This window comes from Triticum dicoccoides, chromosome 3A (genome assembly GCF_002162155.2).
Source record: "Triticum dicoccoides isolate Atlit2015 ecotype Zavitan chromosome 3A, WEW_v2.0, whole genome shotgun sequence".
NCBI lineage: Eukaryota > Viridiplantae > Streptophyta > Magnoliopsida > Poales > Poaceae > Triticum > Triticum dicoccoides.
Genome location: NC_041384.1, coordinates 713,913,203 through 713,923,398, shown reverse-complemented (window position 1 = coordinate 713,923,398; position 10,196 = coordinate 713,913,203). Strand labels below are relative to the sequence as shown.

General features: G+C 44.2%; 1 protein-coding gene across 1 annotated transcript; it reads right to left on the bottom strand.

The window, feature by feature from the left end:
* Positions 1 to 515: 515 nt before the first annotated feature.
* On the bottom strand, positions 516 to 8,040 carry LOC119273067 (ABC transporter G family member 53-like). Its single transcript, XM_037554368.1, has 23 exons — positions 7,597 to 8,040; positions 7,151 to 7,239; positions 6,973 to 7,057; positions 6,694 to 6,853; positions 6,532 to 6,608; positions 6,346 to 6,399; positions 6,136 to 6,226; positions 5,756 to 6,057; positions 5,162 to 5,443; positions 4,746 to 5,062; positions 4,506 to 4,666; positions 4,252 to 4,355; positions 4,005 to 4,161; positions 3,798 to 3,914; positions 3,568 to 3,710; positions 3,115 to 3,447; positions 2,651 to 2,941; positions 2,455 to 2,538; positions 2,225 to 2,358; positions 1,872 to 2,099; positions 1,621 to 1,792; positions 1,151 to 1,405; positions 516 to 1,054 (listed from the first exon to the last, which is right to left on the bottom strand). The coding sequence occupies exons 1-23, from the start codon at positions 8,038 to 8,040 to the stop codon at positions 797 to 799; spliced, it is 4,338 nt and encodes a 1,445-aa protein (XP_037410265.1). The 3' UTR covers positions 516 to 796.
* Between the last annotated feature and the right edge of the window lie 2,156 nt (positions 8,041 to 10,196).

The window sequence follows — 10,196 nt, the reverse complement described above, 5'->3', positions numbered from 1 at the left end:
AATGTATGCGCGTATGTATGAGCGCTTGTCGTCTGTACTAATGCTAAAAAAAAGACGTCCTGACATGTCCACCGAGAAGTGGAGGGGGAAGGGTGGAAGACGGCAACCATCGCGGCGAGGTCGACTCGTTCCAGCCCGCGCCGTACGGGCGGTCGCTGCCCAGCATCTCCACCACCTCCCGAGGTGCCGCGGCGACGCCGCCGCGGGTTTCCTCGCCCGGCTCCGCATCTATCCTGAATCGCGGTTTCGGCGGAGGGTGGGGGATCGACCCAGGATGAGGGAGTACCTCGGCATTAACTCCGAATCGGGGGAGGGAGAGAGGTTGGGTCGCCGGCGGGCGGCGGCTGCCTAAGCTATGATGCGTTCGAGGAGGGCAGCGGTGAGGGGATGCCTGGGGTTGGGCGGGCGCTTGTTTAGAACAAGGAGGGAGACCAAGTAGAAGATTTTCGACAATTACTTGGTTAGTGCTGCAAATCAAATTCTCCCTTTATATTCCCAAATGATTAAGAAGCAGATGCTAGTTGAGATTTGATGATATTGTGTTAAACAGTTCTGTGAGATATTCATAGCTTCTTGACCAAATAGTTGTCTGCCAAAAACACAATTCATTCAGTTTCAACTATAGCAAAACCTGAACTTGCTGTTGCGTTTCTAGGAATTGTTGCCTCGGCTGTACAATTGAACTTCCACGTCCTCAGATCTATCCGCTAGTATTAATTTTCACATCACTACTATACAAACAACTACAATGACCTCTGTGCAAGCTCAGATGTATCTTCTTTGATTAGTTGGTTACTCATCTCTTCTGCCAGTTGAATAGCTTGATTGAGAGTCCGAAGAGGAAAGCGAAGAGAACTGCAAAGGACGCAACCACCAGACCGACTGCCCACAGGAAGTCGTGATGGTAACCAAAGTAGCCCTCGACAAACTCGGACACGAGCATGCCATTGTCGAACTTCTCCGTAACGTCCCCAAACTGTGAAGCTACCAGACCATAGAGTGTCCACGAAACAGGGCAGAGCCAGTAATACCACCTCCACCATATTGGGATTCTCTGTAGAAAGAGTTAAAGTAGCCAATTAGAATGTAGGTTAGGGAAAACAAGGAGCAAAGTCCATTCACTGTTGATAACAGATACTAGTATACTTACTGTTCTTGGTATTATAAATCCCGAGAAAAGGTTCCACATGGTGTAAAAAGCCGAGGAAACAACGGAAGCGATGTTGTAGTTTGGTGTCAGGCCCACCGTCATCATCCCGTAAAATGTGTAGTATGATAGGGTGAAGAACATGAAGAACAGGTACCAGAACAACTTCACAGCTGTCCATTCGAACCCAATCATGGCATACACTATCACGCCATATATTAAGGACTGAACAAATATGTATGGAAGTTCTATTGCAACCTGCAAATGGAAATAGATGTTAAGCGATTTGTGTTCTTTTATTTCATTCCACTTTATATGGAAATTGGTTCAACCATCTTTTCTGTGAATTCAATCTGATCTTAAACATTTTAGCAAGGCCTCCTATGTGCATTCTTGCATCTTATTCGTAGTCTTGTTTTTTAGCATATAAATAAAGTGACCAAATAATAAAGCTTAGGCCAAGTAAACTCTACCTGCCCCAATGCATATGGCAAAGGCGAATACATGTGAGCCGCTCTTTCCCTATAAAAGACAGTGCGCTCAACAGCCACAACTGGCTGAACTGTCGCGGAATTCTGTACCCCCATGTACAAAACTGAGGCGTACATGGAACCCATGGCATTGAATAAGTCCTGTTGACTCTGCCTGCAAGAGTGAAAAATCCCTGGTTAATTTCGATAAGTAGGAACTGGAGTCCCGTTTATTCTTTTGTATATATTATTACCTTTTCCTGCCAATGCCCCAGAACATTGTTCCAAACAAGAGTGCCATTACTACGGTGTAGAAGTACTTGACAGCAGTATATGGGGGATTTCTCCAATATGACTGACTTTGCTTCCACAGGCAAGCGAAACATTGTGTGAGGAAGGTCTGCGAGTACTGCGTTGGAAAGGATAGGTCATTTGAACCTTCGGGGGGTGTGCTTAGCTCCTTTATTAAATTTTTGTTCATCCTGAAACACAACCAAAATTGAAAAAATATTAAGATAAGGTCTTAAATCGAAAATAGAAATGTCTGCATTTTTTGAGTAATTGATTAGATTTTAAACTACGGACAATAATGCCACCAGAAACCTACCCATATAGTTCAGAATTCTTGTATACTTGGCTGAAGTTGATCCCAGTTATCTGTTCTTGTACTGCACTAGTCACTTCCAGCATCCATGTTGAAGGATTATAGCTGTCTTTAATCTTGCTCACACCTTCAATAGCCTTGGTAGAATCAAAGCGAAGCAGTTAAATGACATGTTTGTTCAGTATAAAACTGCATATGGAAACATACAATACGTTTTCTCTCTCTCAACTCACCTCAAAATATTTAATCAATTCACACGAATGGCGTCCCAGTGGACCTACATAAATCTCTTCACCTCCTCGTTTCATCAGGAAGAGCTGCATAGACACGTATGAACATATATGATATAGTTGTTAAAAGTGTCTGCAGACATAGTTAACTGCCAATGTGTTGTTCTGCCTTATCTTCTATAAAAAAAGGTTTTAGTACCTCATCAAAAGATTCAAATATGTCGATGCTTGGTTGGTGAATTGTGCAAACTACTGTCCTTCCTGTATCCACTGTATTCCTTATTGTCCTCATGACAATGGCTGCAGCTCTTGCATCAAGTCCAGATGTCGGTTCATCCATGAAAATGATAGAAGGGTTAGCTACCAGCTCCACTGCAATTGTTAATCTTTTCCTTTGCTCAGTTGATAATCCAGTCACACCAGGTAGTCCAACCAATGAATCTTTTAAGGGGGAAAGCTCCACAAGCTCCATGACCTCATCGATGAACATCTGTGTACCAGGTGGTGCGATGAATTAGTTAGTACAGAGCACAATTAAATAATAAACTGTATAAAAAGGAGAAAAGACTGACTAAATAATCTCATCGCGTTCTTTTATGATATATGCTTATTATGTGATGTATTACTATTCAAATTATAGTAGAGTCTTTGTTCTTTGCAAACCTTTCTTGTTGAGGAATCAACATCAACTGGTAATCGTAGCCATGCAGAGAATGCAAGGGACTCATAGACGGTCACATTTGGTGAATGGATATCATTCTGCTCACAATATCCTGACACACGAGCAAAAGTTTCTTGCTTCTTTGGGTAGCCAGATATTGTAATGTTGCCTTCTACGTATCCACTGGTCTTCCTCCCAGCCAGCACATCCATCAGTGTGGTCTTACCGGCACCACTGACACCCATGAGAGCTGTAAGCACACCTGGCCTAAATGAACCACTGATACCCTTCAATAGTTCCAATCGGTCCTCTTTCACACCTTGTGCTTTGACTTCCTGCATTTTATCGGATAAGCCATTAGGTATGATGGTATATACATAGGTCAATTTGCACAGTGAGCATGCATATGTAGGAAATATTGTAATTTTAATAGTATTTCCATTAAAAAAGAATACCTCTGGCATGTCTACACTGTATCTTATATCTTCGAATGTGAGGGAGAGAGGTGTAAAAGGGAGGATCATTCCTTTCTTGCTGGGACAAGAATTCACTGTTGCGTTGTTTGAAGTTGATTCACCGTTGCTCTCATCTGCAGTATCTGATGGACATAATCATGGGATTAATTTTAAATCCATTATATTGCATATCATATTTTGATTGATGAATGTAAAAACAAGTGCTTTACCGAGTGTTGTTGTATTTTTATGCTCTCCTGATGTTTCTTCCAGGATTTCACCAGTTAAATTAGCCTGTTTTATCTTCATCGTTTCCTCAGATATTGTTTGCTGACTGCTGTCAAATGCTGCAGAGCAAAATGTATAAGATTAAAAATAGACCTCCAATTGTAAGGACCCTTTCTATTGGGACCTAAATACAAGTTATTGTAACTCACGTTTGAGAAATGTTAGGCAGATGGTGTAGAGGGCATTGAATAGCAGCACATATCCGAGCAATGCACCAACACCAATCCAATACCATTTTGCCTCAGTAAACATTCCACGAGATTCCAGAACTAGTCTTCCAAGTGGTTCTTTGAAACCGGGGATTGTCTGTAATATAGCAGTAATAATATGATTTAGTCTACCATTTTGAGTTAGATGATTATTTATTCATTTCTGAATAATTTATGAAGTCCTTACCTTGTTCCAGCTGTCACCTAGGAATTCATTTACTGATATGGCATTTTGTGCATACATCAGCGGTGATATCCAGTACCCCCATATCCACCATTTCTTCACATTCTCTGTTAAAACAAAGCAACAGTTTAATTTCCAATTCTCATACAAAGCATCACATTTAATGTGCCAATAGCAACTGCACTTAGGCAATTTGATCGAAGCATTCTTTGCTTGCTATCTCAAACATGGTGTTTTAGGCTGGTATTATTGCATACCTCTTGACAGGACGAATCCGCCTGTAAGCATACAGATTAGTAAGAAGAATGAACCAATGGTGTTTGCAACAATTTGATTCCTTGCAAGACCAGCAATGAAGCGGAAGAGGCCAGACGCTGTCTCACTCATTACTAACAGGAGCAGTAACTGCCTAAAAAGTCTGCAGTAATTCATTACTTTTGTTAGCTTCTGCAAAACATTCATAAAAAAAAGTATGGTAGCAATATTAGTTTCCTTACCTCTCTACATTGGGATCAAATCCGATGACGTAGTATGTTATGAAGACCCATATTGATGCATTCAGCAAGGAGAGGGGTGTTTTAATGATCCATGAGGGCAAGGAGTACGTCCATGCTGGAAAGAAAAGGAGATCCCTTTGTTTGAAGAACACAGGGAGCTTTGCAACAGTTAGGCCCACTTCTGCCAACCCATTGAACATGATCATCACGATCCCAAAGAACAGTGCACCCATGTATATCCCTCCGTTTGTTATCGAGTCATGATGCATATTTGTCCGAAGAAAGACCGTCATTGTAATGATTGCCATAAGCGTCAACTGAACAATAAAGAGATATAGCATGATAAGATACTTTTAACTTCGAACTTCTGCAGATTATAATCATACTGAAAATAAAATTTAGTATTTTGGAATCACCTGAGTTGCCTTGAATATATACACAAAGGAGTTTCTTCTCATGAGCAACATCTCTCTGTTGATGTTAGCTTTAAGCAGTTCTTTCATGCTGGCACCATATTTTGATGTTTTCAGGGCAGCAGGATGGCTCCTGCTCTTGTTAAATGGGACAGCCAACTCACTTCTTATAGCCTGACCAACATGGAAAGATTGAAATGCCTCTGCAAAGTTCTTAACAGGAACATATCGGTATGTCTCGTCACTGTGTATCCAGTATTGTCTCTGATCTTTCCTTGATGTAACCTGCATACCACATTTCAATTACAGTCAGTCTACTTCAGCATTGTAGTCAATTATGATCCTAGCATTAGAAAATCTCTGACTTTGGGACAGAGGTTTGTACAAATATGGTTTTTTTTATTTCCTCAAGCATACCATTACAAAATACTAAAATATGTTGATGCTCTATCTGTTGCACTTGTCAACAAACTTTGCATCAAAACATTCCTAGATATTTCTAGTTTTGTATTTCAAAGGTATTTGAACATTTCAGGGTTTTATAGTAGCAAATGCATAATTGCAGAAAGCTTGATAGAACATAACAATGAAACTCACCTCCTGCAAGAAGTCTGCCACGCCTTTTCTCTCAGGACATCTGAAACCCGCTGATTCAAAGAACTCGAGCACTTGTTCACGGGGGCCATTGTAGACAACCTGACCGTCTGAGAGGAGAATTATATCGTCAAACAGTTCATATGTCTCAGGTGCTGGTTGCAGCAAGGAAATAACTGCTGTTCCACCAAGAGTGTGAATAGTTTGCCGGATGGAGTTCACAATCTGGAAGGTAGTCGAACTGTCAAGTCCAGTTGATATCTCGTCCATGAAAAGGGCTCGTCCTGGCGTGACGAGCATCTCCGCTGCAGATGGGATGGGTGCGTTAGATACTTGGATCGTACAGGACACATGGTATTTTACTTACTCCCTTGATGAATCACCTGTGGTCACTCTCTTTTTTTGCCCTCCTGATATTCCTCTCAACATGTTATTTCCTACGATTGTGTCGGCACACATATCCAATCCCAGGATCTTCAGTGGTTGAAAAGGAAAAAAATAAAGAATCAGTAACATAAACACATTTTCGTATTCTATCTGTCCCTTTGAACTTAGGTGGGGAGTTTGTATATATGTTGCTAGTTTGCACGCACCTTTAGTATGTGGTTCGTGACCACCTCAGCTTTCTGTTCTCCTGTTGCAGCAGCCTATATAAACAAAATGAGAGATTAATTAGACATGTGTCAAAACTTTTTGAAACATCCAGATGGTCAAAACAGCTAGAGCTTATATAGCTCAAGGCTTAATGAATGACTTGTGATTTAAGAACTGCACCGAACCTTCAAGTAGACGTCTATTTCTGGATCTGGTTTGATATTTGCTTCCTTTTCTCTCCTCGATAGCTCCATTAGAAGATCTAGTCATTTTGCAGAAAATGTAAGTTTCTCAGCGTGTACTGCTACTTATTTTTAAGTACTACTACTTGTTTTTCCCGTTCTTACCAAAGCGGTGACCACTTCCTTGACATTTTGCAGAGAAATTGACTGTCTCACGAACCGTCAGTTCGCCGATATGCAGGTCGTTTTGGCTCACATAAGCTGCCGACCTCCGGGGCACAAACTCGTCCATCGTGTGCCCGTTGTATGTTATTTTTCCTGACATCTTTTGGGTTTCTTCATATAAGTATATATACTTGGCAGGTGTAATCATGATATACCGAAGGGTGAAACGATCAACCTACTTATTTGTAATGAGAAGAAGAAGAACAAAGAATTAGTTACCTCGAGGCTTGAAGGGAGTGTTCCCGCCAACGCCAGGAGTAGCGTGGTTTTTCCGGCACCAGGAGGACCCAAAAGCAAGGTCATCCTAGCAAGAGCAGGGATGAGGTAAACGTAAATAACACACCCAATGAAGATGATTTGCAAACTCGTAGTAATATATGCTGGGAATTTAATTTACCTGCGAGGCTTGATGGTCCCGCTGACATTGTGAAGGACTGATATCTTCTGCTTCCTATTTGGTGTAATGTGCAGAGAATTTGCCATTCCCTGTTTGAAGTCGATTAGGCCATGTCAATCGGCCGGTGTGCATACCACATAATAGAGAAACGAAAATCTAAGGTCATGTGAGCATCCTCGACGTCTATCGACTAGCTCCTGACATTGTGTTGTTCCAGTGGTCGTTGGGTGTACTTGTATCATCTTGATATTAATACTTTTTGTGAGAAAAGATATTAATATATATATTTTTATCAAAAAAGTAGGCGTGGCCTGATTTGGCATACAGACCATTATTTCTCATGTCAAAGTTAAGTCAATTATTCTATGTTGATGTCGGGGGTTTAGGGTTTTATGAGGAAAACATAGAGAAGAAAGCATATGGTAGAATTTTCAGTATATACGTACCTCGAGTACATTGGCGTAGGTATGCAGGATGGTGGGCAGGCCACGGCTCCCCACGTACGCCTCGGCCTCCACACAGAGGTTCTCGTACCTGACCTCGATGGTGGGCAGCTCGATCCCGACCCGGTCGACGCGCTCCTTGAACCGGGCGAGGAAGCGGCCGTGGTCGTCGGCGACGCTGGCGACGCGCCGGAGCAGCGCGGCCCGCTCGCCGGCGCCGAGCCTGCCGACGTCGACGGCCCTGACGCCGTCGTCCCGCCCCGGGAAGTGGTCGAGCACCGCCGTCCGGGCGCGGTCGCGGGTGGGGAGCCGCTCCAGCGCCGCCCACCGCAGCGCCTCCTCGTCGTCGTGCTCGTCCGCGCGGTGGGACGACCGGGAGAAGGCGTTCGAGCTCCCGCCCCGCCGCAGGCCCCCGAACCCGCGGTGGATCTCGCCGGCGTCGTCCATGGTCTAGTTCCGCCGCCGCCGCCGTAGGTTGGCACGTAACTGGGAGTTCGATCACGGCGGCATGCAGAGGGTTATATGGGAAGCGGTTTGGGTGGCCAGCTGGGCGCAACGACTTGTAGTAATCTGGAAAGGAAACCGGCACGGGCTGTGTTGGGTCTGTAGTAGTAGTAGTATCTGCGAACGGTTTCCACGACTTTCCTTTTTCCAGCTCGGTCGTTGTGGTCGACCCCGAGAGGAGCGCGTCAGTAGCACAAATCAACTCCAGGTAACTACGTAGGCGTCAAGCAACTCGCAGATTGGGTGAACAGCCACCGGCCAGGCTTACAACCAACGTGCATGCCAAAATAAGCTAAGAACCGCAGCACTCGCAGAAGAAACCTCACACGGCTGTGCACATACATTCAGGCGAGGCTTCATATTTTTTTTTCTTTTTTTTCAAGAAAACTTCCGATCCGCGTCATCATCCCTCTTTCACCGGAGTCAGGACCTTGTTGTAGTAGACATTCGGAAAGTCGCCGTGTTATGCAACCTCCATACAGCTGCCTCCTCTCCAAAATAATACTATTAGGGCTCCTCTGCCTCCCACCTGCGCCGCCGCCAGTCCGCCTCGTCTCCTATGGCCTTAGAGCCATGAGTACACGGTGGATCCCTGCCTTTGTCGGTCGGAGGGCTCCATTCTTAGATGTTTCTTCGAGCTTTGTTACGATTTTGTATCCTGCTCAGAAAGACGAGGCGGCGGCGGCTCCCTGGAGATGGAATAACGTTCTCCCCTCGTAGCCCACGTTTCGGTGGTGCGTCTAGCATCGCCGACGGAGGTGTGAAGGTGTGTCTCCGGCGGATCTTTCTTCGTTGGATTTGCTCGGATCTGGTTGTCGTTCTTCGTTTGTGTATCTTTAGGTTGGATCCTTCCAATCTATGCTACTCTTCATCGGTGCCAGTTGTTGTTCTGATGCGCTGGTCCTATGGGGCCTTAGCACAACGGCTTCCTGATTGCATCTAAAACAAGTATTGCCGGGCTACGGCAAGGAAGGGGCAATGACAACGGCGCGCCTTCGGCTCACTTCAGTGCTTGTAGTCGTCGCTAGGTGGTCTACGAATTTGGATATAATTTTTATTATTTCTCGTGTTTGTTGTACGGCCATGATTGAAAATAAATAGATCGGTAATTTTCTCAAAAAAAGGGAAGTTTTCATGCTAAGACCCTATAGGACCAGCACACCAAAACAACAACCGTCACCGATGAAGAGTAGCGTAGATTAGAAGGATCAAACCAAACGACAACCAGATCCGAGCAAATCCACCAAAGACAAATCCGCCGGAGACACACCTCCACACATGCACCGGCGATGCGAGATGCACCACCGAAACCGGGCTGGGCGGGGAGAAGCTTATTCTATCTTCAAAGAGCCGTCGCCGTTTAGCCTTCCTGAACAAGACACAAACCTAAACAGGCACAAAAAGACACCTAAAAACAGAGTTGGAGCCCTCCGACCAGTAAGGACCGAGATTCACCATGCCTCCATGACCTAAGACCACAGTAGATCGGTAGACCTACGGTGGTGTCGACAGGACATGAGCAACCCAGCCGCCTTCGAGTTGCTAGGGAAGGAGTTTTGTCGTGGTTTCGTTTTCAATGAAAAGGAACCGGGGGTGTGCTTCTTGCGTGGCGCCATGTCTAAAAGGCTTTACTCCCCACTGCAACACTTTTTAATTGCCAATTTTCTCCGCAAAAGCGACCACTAATGAATCCAATACCCAATCATTTGCATTGCAACAGAAGTTTCTCTGTCTAAAACACGCCTCATCATGCGTGTTCCAAAGCAAATTTCAAAACACTCCAGATGAAGCATCCCAATGGGAAGGATAAAAACACATGATCAATCGCGTCTCCTGCACACGGTATTAGCACAATGCATTCCCAATTCATCCTCTTTTAACTAAACATTATCTTGTCGGGATACTTCTATGTACCACCAGCCAAGCAAAAGTCTTAATTTTAAGAGGGTCTTGATTCTACACAAAAACATATCACATATGTGGAAAATGCACGTCACAACATATCAGCCAATTATAAAGGAATCCAACCCAAAACACCCCATTTGCAGTTAGGTTCGACCTAACAAAATAATTACCTGGCAAAATGTGGATACTACCAC